Below are 23,808 nucleotides of genomic sequence, written 5' to 3' on the forward strand. Positions count from 1 at the left end.
AGCTAGGGTTAGGGTTGGAGTTAGAATTGGGGGGTTTCCACTGTTTTGGCACATCAGGGGCCTTCCAAATGCGACATGGTGTCCGATCTCAATTCCAGCCAAAAAAGTTAAATGACGCTGCTTCCCTTCCGAGCTCTGCCATGTGCCCAAATAGTGGTTTACCCCAATATATGGGGTATCAGCGTACTCAGGAAAAATTGCACAATAACTTTTGGGGTCCTGTTACTCTTGGGAAAATAAAAATTGGGGGTGAAAAGATCATTTTTGTGGAAAAAATATGATTTTTTTAATTGTACAGCTGTACGTTATAAACTTCTGTGAAGCCCTTTGGGGTTCAAAGTGCTCACCACATATCTAGATAAGTTCCTAGGGGGGTCTAGTTTCCAAAATGGGGTCACTTGTGGGGGGTTTCCACTATTTAGGCACATCAGGGGCTCTCCAAACGTGGCATGGCGTCCAATCTGAATTCCAGCCAATTTTGCAGTGAAAAAGTCAAATGGCGCTCCTTCCCTTCTGAGCTCTGCCATGCGCCCAAACAGTGGTTCCCCCCACATATCAGGTATCGGCGTACTCAGGACAAATTGCACAATAACTTTGCCAGTCCAATTTCTACTGATACCCTTGGTAAAATAAAAAAATTGAACCTGAAGTAACTTTTTTTGTGAAAAAAAGTGAAATGTTCATTTTTTTAAACATTCAAAAAATTCATGTGAAGTACCTGAAGGGTTAAATAAAGAGAGAATTCCCTCAGCTCCTCGCAAGTTAATTGGTCTAATTAGATAGTAGGCAGGAGAAAAATAAGACGTGTCATCGGATTAGCATCCTGGCATCTGTTACCTCCCCTTGCACTGAGAGTCCTTACATTGTCCTGAATGGCACTAACCACTGCAGATCTTTAATATAAAATTATAGGAATTCAAGGAAAGAAAGTGACAGCTGTGCCGTTGGCGATGAAGTATGTCTGGCACTTTACAGCATCTTCCGTTCTGTCTCTGCTTTATGTTTGCCTAGCAGGTAAGTGAAATTACCTCCTATCCAACATGTAATAGAAAAGCTGAGACGCTCACAGAAGAGCGAGGCTAATCCGTCTTTACGGACCCTGCACAGGGAGGGGATTTAGCCTGTTAGAACTGAAGGGCCTATTCGGTGGGTCACCTTATTTTGGGGGGGTTTATAGGTAATTGCTTCTGAAGTCAGTTTTTAATGCAAGTTATAGGAAAGTCTTGATGCTTTGTTTCATCATTACTGATGTCGACATAGCAAAATAGCAAATGTTTTCTAGATATTTCTGTGCAAATTTTTTTTAAGCCTCTTCACTTAGTACTTGCTCAGAAATATACTTTTTTTTTAGAATGGCACAAGAGGGGTTAAATAATTTTCACCTTCAATGGAATTACAGTACATAGACGAAGTGTTAAAAAGCAACGCCGTTAATAAATAACGGGACTTAATTCTCTGCTATTCAATGTGATGCATGCTTTCTGGTCTGGTGTACTATCTGCCGGACAGGCTCAAAATGGCTTATACAGCTTTAAGTGACATCGAAATTATTACTTGAAAACATGAAGATATTTGTAATGTACAAGGGCACATGTAATGCTGTCTTATGTGTTCGCTGTTCGTGTTATATACTGTGTATATACAGCTCTGGCAAAAATTAAGACACCACTTCCAAATGTTCAGTTTGTCTGATATTTCTCTTTATAGGTATACTTTTGAGTAAAATGTAAATTGTTCTTTTAGTCTATAAACTTTTGACAACATGTCTCCGAATTTCCAAGCAACAAATTTTGTATTTTTTCTCTGGCAAAAAAAAAAATGGTCAAATTTAAAAAAAAAAACCCCCAATGCTTTCAGACCTCAAATAACGCAAAGAAAACAAGTTCATAATCATTTAGAAGCAACAATACTAATGTTTTAACTCGGGAAGAGTTCAGAAATCAATATTTTGTGGAAAAACCATGATTTTTAATCACAGCTTTCATGCGTCTTGGTATGCTTGCCACCAGTCTTTCACACTGCTTCTAGTGCAAAAATTTAAGCAGTTCTTCTTTGTTTGATGGCTTGTGCCTATCCATCATCCTCTTGATTACATTCGAGAGGTTTTCAATGGGGTTCAGGTCAGGAGAATGGGCTGCCAATGACAGGGTTTTGATTTAGTGGTCTGTTAATTTTTGCCAGAGCGGTATATATTCGCGTAGTATAATTTATAGAAATTATAGACCCATTCAGACTATGGATGCCCTATCAACATTAGGACCAAGCAGCCAATCCTTCATGGACCACAAATATCTTTTTCTGACCTATCTGTCTTTATAGTGTGTCAAAAGTGTTTACATTTTGTAAACTATAGCAGTAGATAATGGACATTTCTGTGTTTTGCAGTGCAAACCAATTACGCCCCCTACTTTTTCGACAATGGACCTGGAAGCACCAATGGGAACATGGCTCTCTTGAGCCTATCTGAGGACACGCCAGTCGGTCAGTGCAGCGTTTTAACTATTTTCTTGTTTTGTGTTCATCATCCAAAGTGAATGCACTTGACAACGTGCGATGCTGTGATAGCGGAAGCTTGTCGACACTTACTGTGCAGCAACTGTTGTGCAATGTGTCGAATGTGATTTATAACAAATACTGAGCCAATGGTTATATTTTCACTCTTTTTTTTCTAGCTGTGACTGTTGTTGTCAGGTGTTTATCACCAGATATATATTGTATGTTATATGTGTGTGAAAAAAATTGGTTTTGGCTTAATAAATGCAATTTTGGATGTGGTCTTTATAAGTACTGATTTTTTTTTTTTGGGGGTGGGGGCGGTGGCTGCAAGAATAGCAAACAAGCATTCTGGAATCCCCATTAAATTCTGGTCCCATTTCAAGAACTGTAACCTGGGCGTTATGACATATAATGTGGATAAGTGTTTAGAATAAGAAAACTTGCTTAATATTTAATCTTTCTGCAGAGATGAAATCTAAAAATTAAAGGGGTTGACTGGGCATCTAGTTTTGTTGACCAATTATCCTATTAGCAATTATTAGCTTTGGCGGTGGCAAATAACACAGGGACCCACCAATTTGATAATTTATCTTTAGGTTAGGCAAACAATGTTAGATGCATTGTAAATGTATTTAAAGCTAATTATATTATTAAGAAAAATCAAGCCAAGGTGAAACCAATTTATTGTTTGCCAGATTACCTACAGCTTTGGTATTCTTTTTTGTGTTTTTGACTATCTCACTAATATACAGTAGCATTTGAAGGGAACCTGTCAATTTAAAAAAGTCCGCATTTACTGCAGCCAGAGGGTAATCTGCAGGCAAAAATCATTTTAAATATATGTGTCTGTATAACTAGAGGTTCTCCTGCAGCCTCTTTCAACTAATCATTGGGACCGCACTGGAGGGTTGTAAGCAGTCAGCTCTCAGTACAGGGTGAGTGCACACTATGAGCTGTGGAGCAGGATGTCAATCAAGTGGCAGATGGGAGTGATTTCAGTGCGCTCACTGTGTGTTGAACAGTGACGGTTCACTCCACCCATTTGACTGTAAGTGGACGACTGCAGGGAGAATATAACTCCTAAGCTTTTTAAGTAGGATAAGACTTGAGCAATTATGACAAGAACATGGGGATCAAACCCACAGGCAGAATATAAATATATACCCATATCATGCCTGTGCATACTTAATCACTATCCATTTCAATAGCTTAGTATTATGGCACAGAACCCATGCGCTTCTTACCCATATGAGTTTCCGGCCCTGGTGTCCCCCCGGACCTATGTTTCAAATTAAGCTTCTTCAAGGGGTATGGTGTTTTGCTTCCCTTGAATAAGGTACCCACGATCACTAGATCACTAAATTGATGCTGCTGCATACTGCCGCGAGCATACCAGAGAATATGCCTGGTGCTGGCCACCTCACTACTGACACTAACACACAGCTTCACATGTAACAAAACACCAAAAGTTGTCCAAAAACACAGACATGCGCAGACCACTCAATGATGCCTTCCATGACAAGAGCAAACCAGCATTCCGCTGCACGTGTGCAATCAGTAGCAGAAATGGTAGTGGAAATAATGTGATCTCCAAAGTGGTGACTGCAATGAATAAAATGCAAATGTACCCTGTGCCATATATTCCTAGATAATGCTGAAAATAATATGAATTAAACCTCCTCATCACATTTTCTGATAACCGCCCCTTGCGCTAAAACTTGTGGCTTCACATTGAGCCGGGACGTCTGGCTATGATGAGACTCAATACATTTCTGCGCATGCAAGCACAAGGTCACGCCTATCGTGAAGTTATGATGGTGAATTTGAATTTTACCTGATAACCTCAGCTCTACTTAACATCCTATTTGCATATTAATATAAACACTAATTATCTTGGAAAGCAGATAGAAGCTAGAAAGGTGACAATGGATTTACATCTCAAAGACCTACATGCCCCAATATGCGGTTTAATTGGAAGTGAGCAGCTGCAGGGAGAATATCATTCACTTTTTGCCCAGCAGCTAACTCCAGTTAGACTACCACATGGATTTAAAACAGTATTTACCTGCAGATTATCATTGTGGCTCTTGGTAAATGATATTTTCTTTATGACTGATTCGGTTGAAACAGTGGGTAAATATCCCACCAGGACCTGGCTTCCCTGTGCAGGCAAGCACTTATTTTCTTAAAGCATTTAGGTGAACTTTCGCATGAAGCTTCTAACTTTTGGTATCAACATATTTGGTTTGCAGTTTGTTTTGTAAAGGAACAAGTGATATATCAAGTACAGGACCTAAAAGACAATGCATGTGTTTTGTCATTAGTATTCTATGTGTCCTATGCACTGGGCATATCAGCAATTTTACGGTGTTTATGGGTCTTGCTGGAATTTTGTTAGGAAAAATTTAAGCTTATAAATGATTTCAGTATACACAAAATAAATCAAATATATAAAATATTATGGATGCATAATACTATGTAGATATGGAACATATAAATACTGTTTGTACATGGAATAGATTCATCATAAGGTATATGTAACACCCCTTTAAAGGGAATGTTTTTGTAATATAATCCAAGAACAGCATAATATAGTGATAGAGACCCTAATTTCAGCAATATATCACTTACTGAACTGCTTGGTACTGTTTTGCTAGAATCCTTATTTTCTCTATTATAGATGAAGCAGTGCTCAGAAAGCTGTTCTGCCTATAACCGCGCCCACACCACTGATTGATAACCTCCTGTGTACTGTGTGCATTATCAGCAAACTACTAATCAGTGGTGGGGGGCGGGGTCACACAGATTAGCCAGACTATTGTGCATGTGAGACCTGGTCCTGCAGTGATAATCTCCTGCTAATAAAACATTCACTGTATTGAAACTACTGCACACTGCCCAGTAAGACGCATATCGCTGTAATCAGAGTCTCTGCTCCTTCATTGTGCTGCTCTTAGACTACATATCAAAAACCTACTGACAGATTCTTATTAAAGGGATCATGTAACTTGAGAAAATGAGGTTTATCTGTAGATATAGGGATAATCTGCAGGTAAATAGCATTAAAATACTGCCAGGCCCCCGCACTTAAAGTGTGGCTACCGAGAGAAAATTATTTCCTCTGAGAAGAAGGAATTGATTGACAGTACATGTGCTGTACATAGTGAGCTATCGATCAAAGTGCTGCCAACCAAAGCTGCTGGTTACAGTATAGTGAGTGGTGCTATTAGCGGTGACTGTAGCCACTCAGTGCCCCATAACCAAAAGATGGTGGCTCCCATGAGGAAATAAGTTAATTTTTTCACCGACACTGCACTTTCTTTTCGGCAGCATTGTAATGCTACGTGCACACATTGTGTATTTGGTGAGTTTTTTACCTCAGTATTTGTAAGCCAAAACCAGGAGTGTGAGATAAATACTGAAGTGGTGACATGTTTCTATTATACTTCTCCTCTGATTGTTCCACTCCTGATTTTAGCACATACTGAGGTAAAATACTGACCAAATACTGAATGTGTGACCGGACCGTGGCTTAATATTATGGACTTGAACTTTTGTCCAGTGTTCCTATATAACTACAGACTGTTTTGAACATGGAACACATACATCATAACATGTTTGGAAATTGTCAGCTCGGGTTATTTGCGTTGGCAGAATCTCATTTACACAATATGGTGTCATGGCCTTTAGGCAAATTTGTTCAATTATGCGCTAGTACATCTTGCTGCCTTCGAGCTTAGCATGAAACGAAATGTGTTGATGCCACATACCTTGAAATGTTTATACTGACAGATATGTACATTTTTTAAGTAATATTTGAAGTTCGAACCAATGTTGTAGATCTGATATTGAAATATTTAAAACTAGAAAAACATCTTACTTTTATGTATGCATCTCTATGTGTGTCTGAGACTGAGAGAGGGCATACAGAAAGCAGGGGAATGGAAAGTAGGAGAGAGCATAAGAGGTGACCATGAGACACAATGGAAGAAGCACAGTATATGGTACCCATGTACCGCAGGCAGAGCCGGGGCGAGGGGTACACTTCAAAGAGAGGAAAAAAAATTACATGGCTGAATGTCTGCGGCCATTGGCACTTTCTTCGGGCTGCAGACATTCAACACAGTGGTGACCGGAATTCTGACACACAGCAGAACAGTGTCAGTCACTGACACCGCTCACCTCTCCCTCTGCCCACACTTTGGCCATTGCATCTTGCCTGATGCAGCCCTGCATAGTGTGGTTTCCTCTGCAGCTCCTCATCCTGGCTCCCTTGATCTCCTCTTCCGGCAATCTGTTGCAGAGGCTCCATGCATCTGACTGCTGAGCCTGAGATACTGCACAACATTATTAAGAGGAAGTATGTGATGGAAGGGGGCAGTGCCTGGGCCAATGGAAAGATGTCCATGGGGTCAGGTCTGTGGGGAATAGCAATACCATGGGGTAGTAAGGCCATGGGGAGATGTGAAGGAGATGACAGCCCTTTCTTCTCTGTGGTAGCGCAACACATTCTCCTCTTCCTGTATTGTCACAGGCAGCTCAGCAGTCATGACGGGGGAGGGTGTTCAGTTTCAGTGCTGGGCTGACAGGGTGTCCCTGTGTAAAAACCCTCCCTTTCAGCTTCTGATATCCAACTCCAGAGCTTCACTTCTGTATTTAGGTAACAGTGTACATTTGATCAACTAAATCTGTAGCGTACAGCCATTTTGAAAGTGCCTAGATTTGCTAAAAGAAAAAGGACAAGCAAATGAATGTTAATTAGTGATGAGCGAGCACTAACGTTCTCTGGTACTCTTTACTGGAGTCGAGCAAATAATAATACTAGGGTGCTTGACCCAAGTAATGAGTATAATGAAAGTCAATGGGTAAGTCGAGCAGTTCTCATGCGACCCCCTACTCCTTGGAGGTCTGTAGGAGGCCTCTAAATTGCTCACATTGATGGAAACAGAGCTGAAATAGCAAAAGGCAAGCAGGCATGTTGTGGACAGATGAGACCAAGATAGAGCTTTTCGGTAAAGCACATCATTCTACTGTTCACTGTAACACAGTAGATACAGTCAAATATGGTGGAGGTTCAAAGATATTTTGGGGTTGTTTTGCTGCCTCTAGTTAACAGATTGCCAAATGGCAAATAGACCCTATCTAAAGATTCTGAGATTAATAAAATATAACTATTAATGATTAAATTATAATGATAATAAAAGAAAATACATTTCTTGTATGTGGCAGCAACAAACTCTGATGAATTTCTGAGTACAGGTCACTGTAAAAAACATGAATCTGTCAATGAGTGCACGGAAAAAAGCAATCAAGCTACAGACTATGGAAGAGATGTATGTGTATGAATAAACACTCATTTCCAGCAGAAGATACCTAGCATCTATCTCTTGGCTAAACACAGCTAACAGCGGTATTAGTAAGGAATAGAACAGATTTTACCTTAGTATTTTGTTTTAGGTTACAGCCGCAAGGATTATAATTTATATGGCAATAATCCCTGACTAGATGTCTGAAATATGTTATCCCTACTGCAACAGCTCACTCTAAATGAATTGCAGATAAGAGCGGTATTATTAAGAATAGAATCTATTTGAATTACCCTGCAAAAAAGCCATTAGTTGAACGTAGCAGCATCAAGGACTGTTATTTCATCAACCCAGCTGGGGAATATAGTGGAGCGTTTCGACGTCTTCTCAGCCTAATATGAAGGAGGCCAAGATATTCTGTACTTACTGTACAAAGTCTACTGTCCTGGCTGTGAAATCTTGTATGCAGTGTGAGAATTCCCTATGTTACGACCACCTGACAGCCTACAACAAGGCACTGGATCATATACTAATGGAAGACACCTGCTCTTTTGCTTTCCAAAATTATTCCCATAGCTAGAAGATGTAGCATCAGAAAAGCAGTTTTTCTCATTAGTAAGGAGTGGGTCTTCTAGACTGGTAAAGTGTATGCACTAAGTACAAGGGATGCTAAAAATTAGGAGACACTCCAATATCCCTTTGAAGAGACATAGTGGTGAGCCTCAGAAAATATTTTTTCCCTTTATTAAGGAGTGGTTATCCTGGACTCCTAATGTGCATGCTCTAAGTGCATGGGCTGAAAAACATTTACCCCTGAGGGGTTTACATATACTATATATCAAAGAATGTTAGAGGTAGGCCTCTCTAAATTCTTAATGTTCACATCATAAACACCATTAAAAAATTTATAGTGAGGGTAGCATGATCACCCTGTTCATATGGTGGTGGTGGAGGAGGAGAAGGATGAGGCCGACACAAAAAAATGCGAAATTCTCAAGCGTATACCCATGTTAGGGTGGGAAGGGGTGCATGGGAATAGACCAGAAAAAAAAATCCACTGGATTTGAGTTTATGTTTATGTTCCGCTGCTGTCATCCAGTCATGTTGAGAAGTCTGGGCCAATCTAGGCCTTGTTCATTTTGATAAGGGTCAGCCTGTTAGCATTATCAGTTGACAGCCGTATGCACCTATTGTTTATAATACCCCCAGGGGTACTAAAAATCCACTCTGACAAAATGTTTACTGCAGGGCAGGCCAGGACCACCAAGGCATAGAAAGACAGTTCATGCCACGTGTCTAGCATGGATACGCAATAGTTGTAAGGCCCAGACGAATCACGGAGGATGCTGGTATGGTCGACAAGGTACTCCTTCAGCATCTCCCAAAACTTTTCCTTCCTTGTCAGAGTACCCCACGCATCAGAGCCTGGGCAATGGGAGGGTCTGAGAAAACTCACAGACCTATGATAGCACTCCCCTACCCCTGCTGCATCTGGTGTGTGTCTCCTTCATCTCTACTCCTTTGTTGTCTAAGGAACTGTGACCTCTGCCTCCAGCCTTCTCATATGGGAATTTTTTAAATAATGTTTCAACCTAGGACCTTCTGGTACTGGAACATTTTATTAGACCTACCCACCATTGGAAGGAGCGATATAAAGTTCTCCTTGTAGCGTGGATCTAGGAGGGTGACCAATCAGTAATTAGGTTGACCAAAACGTATACAATGCAAGGATCACGGGAAAGGCAGTAGAACATAAACTCAGTCATGTATGCCAGACTGCCAACAGCCCAGACTTCTGTTCCCACCTATTTTCTCCACCTGGTCCTCTCTCTCCTCCTCATCTTTGGGTCATTCACACTGAAGGTGGTGTGAGTAGTACCATCTGTAGCACAGGCAACCAGCTCCTGTTCCTCCTCTTTCTTCTCATTATCACCCAATCTGCATTGAGACGATGAGATGAGGCTGGGCTGTGTAGCATCACACTGTATAAGCAGCCTCTTTAATTGTGAGCATGGAGCATTTCAGTAGACAGAGAAGTGGGATGGTTAAGCTGATTATGGTGTTATTACCACTCATCATCTTGCTCGAGTCCTCCAAGTTTTGGAGAACCGCACAGACATCCATGCCCACTCATCAGCTTTTATGTGCAGAGGCTGACAGGAATACTGATGGGCATGCTGTAGCTAGTATTCAACTACTACACTCTGCTGCTCACAAAGCTTTGCCAACATATTTAGCGTTGAGTACCAATGCGTAACAGTACCAATATCACACACCAGTCGTTGAGCTGAAAGTTGCAAATTCTGCTGCAGCACTGCCAGGGTGGGGGTAGCTGTAGCTAACTCATGGAAATGGGCACACATGTGGCCTACTTTCACAAGTATCTCAGGCAGATCTGGGTGGGTTTTGAGAAACTGATGAACCACTAGGTTGAGCTTGAGCACATGGGCTGGGCATGGTACGTGTGCAAAGTTGCCCAGATTCAGAGTCACATATGACCATACATGGTTGTAGGTTCAGGGGTGAGAGAGATACAGATCATTCTGGTCTGTTAGACCTTTCAACAACTCTGCAGTGGTGTGCAATTTGTCACCTAAGCAGATTAGCTTTAGCAGAACCTGTTGCTGATTGGCCTAGGCAGTGCTTCCAGCTTGCGACTGATGTTGACGTTACGGAGATGCTGGGTTAGGAGGAGGTGCAGGAACTTCTGTAGAAGGTGTGGGAAACAGTGATTGAACCAGGGTACAACTAGGTCCCCATTTCCACAACGTTCACCCAGTGTGCCATCAGGGAAATGTAGTGTCCCTGGCCACAGGCACTTGTTCATGTGTTCATGGTTAAGTGGACCTTCCCATTAACAGCGTTGGTCAGGGCATGGCTGATGTTATAGGACACGTGCTTGTGTAATGCGGGGACGGCACACTGGGCGAAATATTGGCGGCTGTGCACCGAGTACTGAGAGATAGCCGCCATGAGGTTGCGGAAAGCTTCGGCCTCCACAAGTCTAATTTGCAACATTTTAAGGGCAGTCAGGAAATGTAGCTGTTTAATATTGTGCGTTTGGGTGGCTACGTATTTACACTTGCATCTTAAGTACTGGGAAAGGGACAACTGAATGCTGCACTGGGACAAGGACTTGGACGTGGTTGTTGACGGTGGTTGCAAGAGTGCAAAGAGAGGTACAGGGTGGAATGAATATTTGCCTCCATCATGGACAGGGGATTGGCATGCACAGTAGTTTTGCTACCCTTGCTGATTCTATCATGGCAGTTGTTTCAAATGGCTTTTTTTGGGTTGACTGTATTGTCTTTAAAAAAGCGCCTGACTCGGAAACACCTAACCCTTGGCCTGGCAATTTCACCAATGTTAGTGCTCTTGGGAACAGTTTCATGCCTTGTGTCTTTGGCACCCCACTGCCTCTTTCTGCCTGTTGTGGTGCAGCGACAGTAATTGCACTTTCCTACAGTCGCCTTCTTGTAACGTGGCTGCTCAAATATTTGGGCATCGCTGCATATGATCTCTTCATCTTCCGCTTGAAATGGGCAGGGCGATAAGCCTGAATCTATAAATGGATAAATGAACAGCTCTTCAGAGAGTCCAAGTGTGGGATAATTTGTCTACAGGCACTCGACATGGTGGGAGGAAGAAGTATCAGGTTGAGGATTATGTGATCCAGAATCATAGCTACTGAGACTGGACCATGTGAGAGACAGGGTTGTGCTGGCAAAGTGACTGGAAGCATTATCTGCTATCCATCCAACAACCTTTTCACACTGGTCTGGCTTCAAGAGCGGTGTTCTGTGCCCCCCTTTAAAATGGAACAGGAAGCTAGGTCAACATGATGTGCGTGTTTTTGTGCTTCTGCAGCAGGCACAGTTTCACCTTGCCCGTGGCCTCGGACTCTGTGCTCACCATCAGAATTACCTCCATTTCCCTGTCACTTACCATGTGCCTTGCCGATTTTAGATTATGCATGATATATCCCTGTTGAGGAAACTTTGCAGGATTAGTATCACAGGAAAATTTGCCCTCCTCAGATGGACTTGTTATACTGCAGTAGCAATATAGCGATGCTATTGCTAACCAACCAAGTCTTGCCTTATGCGTTTTATGCACAACTGGTGCAGTATAAATGCCATATAATATTTCCCTGCTGAAAAAACTTTGCAGGATTACTATTGCAGGAAAATGTTCACACCTCAGGTGGACTTGTTACACTGTAGTAGTAATATAGCAACGCTAATGCTAAAGAACATCAAGTCTATCTGTATGATTTTGATGCACAACTGGGGCAGTATAAAAGGCATATAATATTTCCCTGCTGAAAACAATTTTCAAGATTAAGAGCAAAAAGAATATTATTAGCCCTGAGAAAGGATTTTGGTATGAGATGCAGAAGAAAGGAAGTACAATTAACCCTATCCTGTCCTACACTATCCCTTCAGCACAATCTCTCCCTAAGTGCTGCTAACACCAGTATGAATATTGATTATAAATAGCCCTAATAAAGGCTGTTGTTGCAGTTGAAAGAAATATTAATGGTGTCTAATCCCTACCTATAAGCAGCTAAAACTTTGTCCCTAGCTCAGCAGCGCAGCATCTCTCCCTGCTCTGCCTATTTCCGTTGGTACACTGTGCCGAGCATGGAGTCACGGGTCTTATATAGACCTGATGATGCTATGCAGCCCGCTTATCACAGTAATGTCACAACAAAGATTGCTATGGCATTACAGTGACTGGCAGGCAATCGACGCATGTTTATTTGGCTAAGAGGCGTCAAACATGTGGGGCAGGGACTCAAGCATGCTCGCGAGCATTCAAAATGCTCCCCAAGTAACGAGAATCTTGAACACACTGAAGTTTGAGCAAGTAACGAGCAGTGGTGAGCATGCTTGCTCATCACTAATGTTAATTATTTTCTAGGTTGTTTTTGTTGAGATGGATACATATATTTTTTTCTGCTAATGCCTACTTTAATGTTTTGTTGTGCCTGCCATTAAAATTTTGCAATATTTTACAAATCTTTTTGAATTATTTTTTAGGAGAAAAAGAAGTTTCGTATGTATTAAACCTTTAAGGCCACATTCACATGTAAAGTATTTGGTTAGTCTTTTACATCAGTATTTGTAAGTCAAAACCAGGAGTGCAAAAATCAGAGGAAAAGTATAGTAGAAACACGTCACCACTTCTGTATTTTTCACCCAATCCTGGTTTTAGCTTACCAATACTGATGTAAAATACTGAACATGTGAACATAGCTTTGAGGCTCATTTCCACTTGCGATGAAATTGGACTAATGCAATCCGATAAAAAATCTGATTGATTTCGGACCTATATTATTCTATGATTGTGTGTGCATCTGCGTCTTTTTTTCCAGCTCGGATCGGATCACATGATAGGACTGGAAAAAAATTGCAGCATGCTATGATTGTAATCGGAAATCGGATCGCATCCTGCAATAGAAGTCAATGGGTGCGAGAAAAAAAATCACACAGCACTCGGACCATGTGAGTGCTGTCTGATTTTTATACACCAATCGCATACACCAATCAATTTTCAGATCTCGTCCCGAGATCTCGGGAAACGAGATCTGAATCTGAGCATGCGTGGGCTCTAGCAGCCATTTTCCCGGAGGCCACCGCATCGCAGCAATGGAGCTGCCTGGGCCTCCGTGCTTTGGGGAAATGCCGGAGGAGCCCCGACGCTGGACAAAGAGCCACCACAGCCGCCCCCCAGCCCAGAGCCCCCACGCTGCAGAAAGAGGAGCCGCCGCCACCAACCCCCAGCACAGAGCCGCCACACTGCTGAAGGAGAAGCCACCGATCCCAGCACAGAGACCCACAGATAGCACCGCTGCCACCAATGAGGTAAAAGGGGATGATAACTCCACTTACACCCTCCCTTTGTCATCGGGACCACTCCCCCGCCATATGCAGATTGCTCCTCACCCGGCATATATGATGACACATGGCATATAAGAAGACCCCAGACTTTTAAGAAGATTTTGTAATTTAACTGGAAAAGTTGGGGGTTGTCTTATACGCCGGAAAATACGGTACTTATCTCTTTATCTATAATGGGGTCTGTTTAGTTTCCAATTGGAGTATCTAGCAAATATTGCACATTTTAATTTAAAACTGAACGGCCCCCATTAAAGTTAAGTGATATTACCGTATTTTTCAGACTCCAAGACGCACTTTTTTTCTCTCCAATAAAGTCATCAGTTTCTTCTGCCAAGGACACCAAAATACCTTGTCCTGGCTCTGACCACAGGAAAGAAGCAGCTTAGGCTGGTTTCACATTGGCGTTTCACAGACCTGCGTCAGTCTGCGCACGGCCGCCTCTAAGCTCCGCCTCCTGCCGCGCCTCCTCTGGTTAGCTCCACCTATGGGCGCAGGACGCTGCATGCGACCTGCGTCCCCTATCTTTAGCATTGGGGACGCAGGCCGTGCGCAGGTATGCATTTGGCGGCACATGCGTCCTTTTGACGCGAGCGAATAAATCGGAGAAGTGCAATCAGACGAAAAATAGGATTGCACTCGGTCCATTATTATTGTGTGGGGCAGCTCACATCTGCAATTATTTTCTCATGCTGATTCGCTCGATACATACTAGTCTATGGGTGCGCGTGAAGCTTTGCGCTGCACGTGGATGTCACCTGAATGCTGCGCAATTCCTGGAAACGTTGACAATGGAGAAGATGGAGAAATTAATTTCTTCATCTCCTCTGCAGCTGTACAGCGATTCTCTCATGCAAACTGATCGGAGCACAGAGCACTGACACTCAGTTCATTCTTGCAGCAGAACAGGAGCCGAGTGCATTAGCATATCATATCCGATGCTCTTGCATCAGATTCTATACACTAGTATGACTCCGACCTTACAAAGACTATATTCACACATAGTGTTTTTTTATCTCAAGCCAACAAATGATCTCTTGGCACTCTTACGGCTTTTTTGTTGCATTTTTGCTCTTTATGCTGGAAAAACACTGGAAAACTTGTTCTCTGCATTTTTTTCAGCATTTTTGCACATTCTGATTGTTTTCTAATCTAATATATAAAGCTCAATGTGGGTGTGCATGTATGTATGTCCGGGATTGGCATCTACACCGTCGCAGCTACAGCCACAAAATTTTGCACAGTCACACGTCTGTACTCCAAGAGCGTCATAGGCTATGTTGTGAGGCAAAATTTTAAACCCACGCGTTCCAACTCACCAAGCAATTTTGCCCCTAGGAACATAATGGAGGAAAAAGTGTATGTATGTATTGGCATCTGCACCATCGTAGCTACAGCCACAACATTTTGCACAGTCAGACATCTGGACCCCGAGAGCGTCATAGGCTATATGTTGTGAGGCGAAATTTTAACCCTGCGCATTCCAATTCACCAAACAATTTTGCCCCTATCTACATAATGGGGAAAAAGTGAAAGTAAAAGTGTTGGAGGCAAATTGACAGCTGCCAGATGTGAACAAGGGGGGCTTAAAGAATGAGAGTGATGGCACCAAACAGTATATACCGTACAGTTGCTAAGGTGGGGCCCTGACATGGGATACTCACCACACACGTGGATATGAACACACACACAAAATGCGCCACACACTACCACATGCTTCAACACATATACCACCCTCAGCACACATTTCACCACACATACACCAACCTCGCCACATAAAAGTCGAAACACAAAAGTCGCCACTCAAAACTCGCCACTCTGTCCCACAGCTGTTTAAAAGATGAAAAATGAGCTGTGATTGGTTGCTATCAGCAACAGTATTCTTTGTAGACAGTTGTGGTAACTGAATCCTATTATTCTTATCATATCTGTGGTGTTATCGTCCTTCTGTAAAGCTGGAAATAACACAATTTATTACCGTGCCAATACAGACCACCCTCTGACACAGACTGCAGGGGGAGCCCAGTATCACACAGGATAGGATTAGATACACGGCTCAGCAGTCAGTATCACACAGGATAGGAATAGATACACAGCTCAGCAGACAGTATCACACAGGACAGGATTAGATACGCAGCTCAGCACACAGTATCACACAGAATAGTATTAGATACATGGCTCAGCAGTCAGTATCACACAGGATAGGATTAGATGCACGGTTTTCATGTGCAAGATAATCATTATAATTTGTTATAACTAACCACAGTTGGTTACTATGCCCAGGCAACAACGGGCTCTTCAGCTAGTGGTGAATAAAGTGCAAAACTGCATAAATAAGTGACATGCTGCAGATTTAAAAAGTTGCAGTTCTCATCTTCAGTCAGGAAATAAAAAAACAAGCGTGTGCATGATATTTCTGAAACCTTACAGCTTATGCTGGTAGTATAAAATGCTGCTGTTTTTCTACAGAAAAAAAACAGCAGCAAAAAAAACGCTGCATGTGAACATAGCTTTTCCATATCAACATTTAAGATGCTAATCTTTTAACATTTTAACTGTTCCTCAAAAACCTGCCCACGGGGCCCTTTATGAAGCTTGATTTTGTGAAAACATGACCCTTTTGTGGAACTGTCTTCGTGAATGTCTTAGCAATATCTGCACTGTTGGCAAGTTTGGAATATTCCCTTAAAAGGAATATTGTGGAATTTATTATTATTCCAAGAACTATTGACTAAAATGAACTTTTGTTCGTGGGAAAACCTATTTAAGGCCAGAGTCACATTAGTGTGTCACATCCGATGCAAGACACTCGGCTCTTGCTCTTCTGTGAGCGTCAGTCGAGTGTCAGTGCTCTGTGCGCTGATCCTCTGGCACGAGAGAATTGGAGCACAGCGGCGAAGGAAACAGATAAATTAATTTCTCCATCTCAATTGCCGGCGTTCTAGGGAATCGCACTGCACTTGGGTGTTATTGGAGTGCAGTGTGATGCTTCACATGCACCCATCATCGGGCTAACATAAATAAACCTCTAAAAATACTTTTTATTAATAATTTATTAAAATGAATGGATAATACCGTATATACTCGCTTATAAGCCGAGATTTTCAGCCCATTTTTTGGGCTTAAAGTTCCCCTCTCGGCTTATACGCAAGTCATGTACGCCATGGGGTCAGCGGGGGAGGGGGAGCGGGGGTGTCAAATCATACTTACCCCCTGGCACTGTCTTTGCAGCCCCCATGCATCTCCCATGGTCTCCCTTCCTTCTTTCAGCGGTCACGTGGTATCACTCGTTAAAGTTATGAATATGCTCATATTCATGACTTTAATGAGCGGTACCACATGACCGCTGAAGGAAGGAAAGGAGACCGTGGGAGAAGCGGGGGGGCTGCAGAGAACGCACCAGAAGGGGGTAAGTATATGCGATATTCACCTGTCCCCATTCTAACACTGCTCGCCGCTGTCTGCCGCGTTCTCTGTCTGTGACGTTTAGGCAGCAGAGGGTGCGATGACGTAGTTAGTGTGGGCCATGCACTCTGCTGCCTGAACAGTCACTGACAGAGGACCCGGCAGACAGCGGCGAGCAGCGTTTGACTGGGGACAGGTGAATATCTAAGGTGCCGGGGCCCTTAGCCAGTGATGACACCGGCACCTGGCCCCCAGTTACAAGAGGTGAGTATGTCATTTTTTTTATTTGCAGCAGCAGCCTATGGGCCCATAATGTATGAGGCATCTTATGGGGGCATAATCTATGCAGCATCTTATGGGGCATATTCTCTGGAGCATCTTATGGGGGCATATTCTATGGAGTATCTTATGGGGGCATAATCTATGGAGCATCTTATGGAGCATATTTTAAGGAGCATCTTATGGGGGCATAATCTATGGAGCATTTTATGGAGCATCTTATGGGGGCAAAATCTATGGAGCATCTTATGGGGCATAATCTATGGAGCCTCTTATGGGGGCATAATTTATGGGGCATCTTATGGGACATAACCTATGGAGAATCTTATTGGACCATAACCTTTATGGAGCAGCATATGGTGCATATTATTCTATGGAGCATCTTATGGGGCCATCATTAACCTTTGTGCAGCATTATATGGGGTGTATTTTGTATGCTCTCTCGTCATAGGCATCTGGCATATTTGCTGCTATCATTATGGCCCCCTGATAAACAAACAGCATGGGAAAACGCTTTGGGGCACGTCCTGCAAATGATTAGTCACCATTATGACTGTACATTTAATTATGGGTTTAACAGCTTAACCTATTGAACTTGGTATATCTGGTGACGTCTGTGGGATGAATTACTATTATTATACTGTGTTATGCAGCATATTTGTTTATTGGGGTATGCCCTGTAAGTGTTAAGTCTCTATGATTGCGTATCTATGGAGCTAGTTAATCCCATATAATCTTTGTGACTTTATTGTGGGATTACCAGTATTGTGCTAGTGATTTGGGTGCAGCACATTTATATTACTATATTATTATGCATGGGTAATGCCTCAATATATTATTAATGATCTAGGCGCACTGATTATCATCTAACTATATGGCCTTTTTGGTATTTGTCTGCATCTTGGTAATTTTTTTATGACCAGTTTTTTTGCGTCCTTCATCTCTATCCTATTTTGACATTGTTTTCTCTCCTTTGGAATTAGGGTGAGCTAGGGGAGAGAGGGAGAGCCTTCGTTGAGTGGGAGCATCAAATATCATTTCTTTTAGGGTGCCAACCTCCACAGCAAGGCAGGTTCACAGATAGGCCTAGTATAGGGTTGCCTAGTTTTTTCTGGTCTTTTTCTTTATTAAGGCAATGGCCCACATTCACTGGGTAGGTGTGTTTTTAAATGAATTATATTAAAAGTGTTCTTAAGTGAATATATGTTCACGTATTTTGTATGGAGCATCTTATGGGGCCTTCATGAACTGTATGGAGCATTATATGGGGCTCCTGATTCAATATGGATATTCAAAAACATTTAACCTACTGATGTCTCAATTAATTTAACTTTTATTGGTATCTATTTTTATTTTTGAAATTTACCAGTAGCTGCTGTATTTTCCACCCTATGCTTATACGCGAGTCAATAAGTTTTCCCAGTTTTTGTGGCAAAATTTGGGGGGTCGGCTTATACACGGGTCGGCTTATACATGAGTATATACGGTAATCCCAAACAGACACAACATGTAGCACTAATATTTAATCAGATAGAAAAAGATATACTAACAGCACCCTAGTGAAGGACCTGATGCCACATCAGACATCAACATGACCTGACATCTTTATCTAAGCCTCCTGATGAGTCAAAGGGTGAAACATGTAAAGGCAGTCTTATCTACCGTTACCAACAAACACAATCTGGATGAGTACTGCCTTACCGAATTTCTTTGTATATATTGTTAACTTGTCGATTTATTTATCTATTTATGCCTCTTGAGATTTGTTAAGATATCTTTTTGCTGAAATGCCTACTTGATATACACTAACCACCCATGAATATATCACATTAGGTGTGGTTAGTGGTAGGGTGACATATACAGAAGATCTCAAGCGGCCTATTTTTTGACAATAAGGTATGCTTGTGGCACGGCCATTGATCTAATGGATATTGTTATGTTAGGGATAACAAGGGACAGCCTTCATTGAGCGGGAGTGCCACGTCACATCCGCAATTAGGGTGCCAACCTCCGCAACCAGGCGAGCCAGCCATTAGGCATTACCAGGGAAAGGCAGTTCAACCAGCTAGATTTGATCTAATTGAGATATCCAGACTCTTCCCCATCTCTGTGTGCCCTGTAGGGTCACTGTGCCTGGATATATTCCCAAAGGTTGGGAATGCTTTGTTTTAGCATCTATGCAAGTGGGTTACCCATCTTTGATTAATTGTTTTTGGTATGGTGGTTATCAACAATAAGGCCACATGCACACATTCAGTATTTGGTGAGTTTTTTTGCCTAGTATTTGCAAGCCAAAACCAGGAGTGGGTGATAAATGCAGAAGGGGTGCAAATGTTTCTATTATGCTTTTCCTCTGACCGTTCTACTCCTGGTTTTGGCTTACAACTACTGGGGTAAAAAACTCACCAAATACTCATTGTGTGCACATGGCCTAAGACACCAATTCCATAAGGATGACTGAGATGTTGCAGTCTAATCTGGGGTTTTAGTATTCAGTACCTGTTCATCTATCTTATCTTAGGTCTGGATATACCTACTAGTACACTAGACCTGTAACAATATGTGTCCTTATGGTAAGGATGCCTGAGAAAGACAATGTTCACATGCGAATATAGTGAATTGCTAATAAATGCTTCTACAGATGAGGGAAGAGATTCACAATGTTCTGCTTTATTTGTCACCAATCATTATAGCACCAGAGAAGCCTATACTATAATCTTCTATACAGTGACTTCATGAATACTATGCAGTTTCTGCAATCTGACTAAATATTCTCCTCATTGAAATTGCATAATGATAAATATCCAGAGACAAATAAAAGCCAGAATTGAAAACCTACTGATTTTAACTTGAACCATGATTAGGGACTGTTAAAGTTCCAAACACGTAGGTTTTCAACTCTGGCATTTTTCTGTCTATGTTGATATTTATCATTGTAAAATAAAAAAGTTACCATTATAAAGAAGCGTTGGATTATGTGATGGAATTTATCCAATGTCCTGGCGGTCTGCTGATTTCTTGTGCTCTGATTGATGAGAATGAATGGCCATAAACCTTAAATTGCTGTCAGGTAAGCGCATGTCTCACCTTTGCTGTAGTTCCTACATATATTAATTAGCTATGGCTGTAATGTAACCTTATGTTGGTTGTTTGTTTGGTGACATGACACTTTTTTTCTATGCAGGTACATACATCTACACGCTGAATGGCACTGATCCTGAAGGCTACCCAGTCATATATGGTCTAACCTTTGAACCTGGATCAAAACGCTACTTTTCCATTGACTCTATCCATGGAAACGTCACTGTGATTGAGGAACTAGACCGGGAGGTAAATTTCTGACATATACTGTATATATGACTGTACTTTTTCAGTTCTAAAATTACATAGGTTTTAGTGACACTAAGTGTTACATAGTCGTAAAGCATATTCCCTATAGTTTTATTGTCATGGTTTCTTTTTGTAATTTACAGAAGCAAGATGAGATTGAGGCAATTGTCAGCATATCAGATGGAATAAACAAGGTAAGGGTAATGTAATAATCAGACTAAGAATAAGTGGGGGGGTGGTTATTATGCAACTTACACCAATTTACATGTATTTACATTTACATCACTTAGTTACTCACAAATTTAGCTGCTTTAGCCTGACAGATTCACGATAATTTCCAAAAGATGGTGGTGTAACTTACAGCAGAAAACTACTTACAGCAGAAATCCTACTGAATAGATAGGAATGGGAATTGCTACTTAATAAAAGCCACAAAAATCATTCACAAGTACAATCTTAACCTCCTTTATTCTAAAGCTACTAAAATTGTTTTTATATTGCATCGTGCATTAAAAAACACTATTGCCTCCACTTGTCTGTATTCTTGTTAGTGACTGATACAAATGTCAGATATTATAAACACAAGTATACATGAAATGTACCCACTTGGATACAGTGGAATATACCTAAAGTGGATCTAAACAGATATCGCCAACCTGCGGAGGCAGGTGGACTTACTTTGAAAATTCATGTCAGAATAGCTGTATAATCTTGATTTTAAATGGCTGTCAACATCCTTGACGAAATACAAATGATTTACATATTGTATTTGTCATGTTGAGTTAAACATGTTGCACACAATTTCACTCTCTAATCTTCATTCCTTCATCCATTTTCACCCTGCAACTTGCTCCTAGTTTTATACTTAAAATGAACCTGTCATCAGGGTTTTGCTAAGTAAACTACAGACATTGTCATGTTGCCGCTGTTACACTGATTAATATTATACCTGGGGTGAAGAATTCCGTCTTGTGGTTCTTGTGTAATCAGTGCTAGAAGTTTTTAGTTAATGAGATGCCCAGGCTTCGGGGCGGTCTGTAGTCTTATATTGGTGCTCAATATGCAAGTTCCTGACAACTCATTTTATAAACCCTCATAGGGCAGACGCTGGCAGGTGATTTGAAGAGGTTATAGCTGTTTCAAAGACACATAAATGCCCTCTATAATGTTGGTAGATTCTTCAGGGTAAATGGGACACTGGTCAGTATTTGAGGGTGTAGAATCAGTTTAGTGAACTCCTGTAGATGATGAGTAAGGCTTCACTAATTATGTTTAATGATATAATTAGTATGTCAGAGAGGGAATACATTGTAAGTATAAACATTCCAACAAATACAACTAAGTGGATACCAGTATTATTTTATACTAGTGTAGATAAACCAGCTGACATTGTTAACAGCCATAAATACAATCCAACATGGAGGCAATAAATACACTTTGGTTAGTATATTACTTTTATTATAGTAACAATAAAGTTTTGATAGGCATATTGTTATATTTATTGCATTATTTTCTTCATTTACTTATCTTTATTGATGTCAAATCTGCAGCTAGTAAAAGCTGCAGAGCTGCTGAGCAGAGAGATTGGTTGCAGCGGTGATGTGAGCTGTTGACGTGACATCATCTCTGCAGCCAAAACTCTGTACAGTCACACCTGTCATGGGGTGAGACATATTGAAAAGCAAGTGTACTGTCAGTTCTTGTAGTTGATATTTAGAAGCAGGAAAAATGGGCAAGTGTAAGGATTTACTATGTGCAATTTCCGGAGTGTTTAACCCCTTCACTATATTTTATGTAGAGATATGAGGTGATATGTATGTACTGTATAGCAGTATTTGGAATCTAGGTGGTGGTTTATTTCTCCAATATAGTAAAAAAGGGAATAATGACATTTGAGCACTGTATGATAGTTTTATTTAAGTTATTAATTAGAATCTATGGTGTTGAAATCAAGCAAAATTCTCATGTAGTGCTAACTTCCTTCAGACATAAAGTAGCGATTCACTCCTGCTCCAAACTTTCACATGTAAGACAAAATATAAAGCACCGGAAAGGCTATAAAGCTTAAAGGGGTTATCCAGGACATAGGTTAAGTACTTGCAGGCAGGTAGTTGCTAACTACCTGCCTGTTCTAACAGTCAATGATTTATGCTATCTCAGTGCAGTCACACCGATTCTCCTTCTTCCACTGACATCTCGCTGACAGAGTAACATCTTCTCTACCGCTCTGCTCAGTTGTCAGTATATCACTGATGAGGTGATGCTGATTGGCAGTGTAGCATGTTAATGTTCTCAATGTTGCTTGTTATAAGAAATGATACTGCAGTAATTTAGTTTGGCCACTAGAGGTCACCATGGAGAAACAGATAGAAAGCTCTGGAAACAGGAAGTTGTAAACTCTGGCTTTCGTGATGTAAATTTAAAGAAGGAGCCCTGCCTGAGAGACTGAGAAGGATCTAGAGCCTGAAGTGATCCAAATTGGACAGTTTGATCCAGAGGGAGCAGCTCTCATGAGTAGACTGAGATGTTAGTTAGGGAGAGTTAGATAGAAGTCGCAGCATATCCAAGAACGTTGCTGTTACTGAGTCTACCCATGGACTGATGGAGATTGTGTGAGCTCCTGTATATCGAGACTCTGATAAAAATGTGAATGCCATAGAAGAGCTATGTGATGAATCTTCACCTGCACTTGTATCAGAGGATTTGGTGACCTAGAAAACTGATTAAATCCAGTGGCCGGACATCAGAATAGTAAGTCCAGTGGTTTACTGTTGAGTATATTCTGTCAGGGCGTCCGCTCTGAGCGCTCGCAAAGAGGACAGTGCACTGTGCAGATATTGTGTTGGTTTAAGTTATTTGTGAAAATATATATATGTTTCAAGGGGAAAACAGGGTACCTGGCATCTATTGTAATTAAAACGTAAGGTGGTGTAAGATTATATACCTGTCACATGTCACAGTTGCGGTAGAACCCCACATAGGCCCAGTACTGGATAAGGAAGGGAGTGGCATAGTTTTGGGGTAGTCTTTCTCCTGTCCGTGAAGCTGGCACTAGGGATCTCTCAGGCTGCATAATTTGTATTTTGTGGCTT

General features: G+C 41.4%; 1 protein-coding gene across 1 annotated transcript in view; it reads left to right on the plus strand.

Moving 5' to 3' along the window:
• Positions 1 to 876: 876 nt before the first annotated feature.
• Positions 877 to 23,808, plus strand: part of CDHR1 (cadherin related family member 1) — a 271,365-nt gene continuing 248,433 nt past the window's right edge. Inside the window, exons 1-4 of the mRNA XM_073574822.1 lie at positions 877 to 1,014; positions 2,386 to 2,481; positions 20,571 to 20,716; positions 20,860 to 20,910. Coding sequence (XP_073430923.1) covers positions 951 to 1,014; positions 2,386 to 2,481; positions 20,571 to 20,716; positions 20,860 to 20,910 — 357 coding nt within the window. The 5' untranslated portion in view covers positions 877 to 950. The remainder of the gene's footprint in view (positions 1,015 to 2,385; positions 2,482 to 20,570; positions 20,717 to 20,859; positions 20,911 to 23,808) is intronic.

The sequence above is a fragment of the Dendrobates tinctorius genome, unplaced genomic scaffold (assembly GCF_039654945.1).
Source record: "Dendrobates tinctorius isolate UK_male_01 unplaced genomic scaffold, ASM3965494v1 ptg000040l, whole genome shotgun sequence".
Lineage (NCBI taxonomy): Eukaryota > Metazoa > Chordata > Amphibia > Anura > Dendrobatidae > Dendrobates > Dendrobates tinctorius.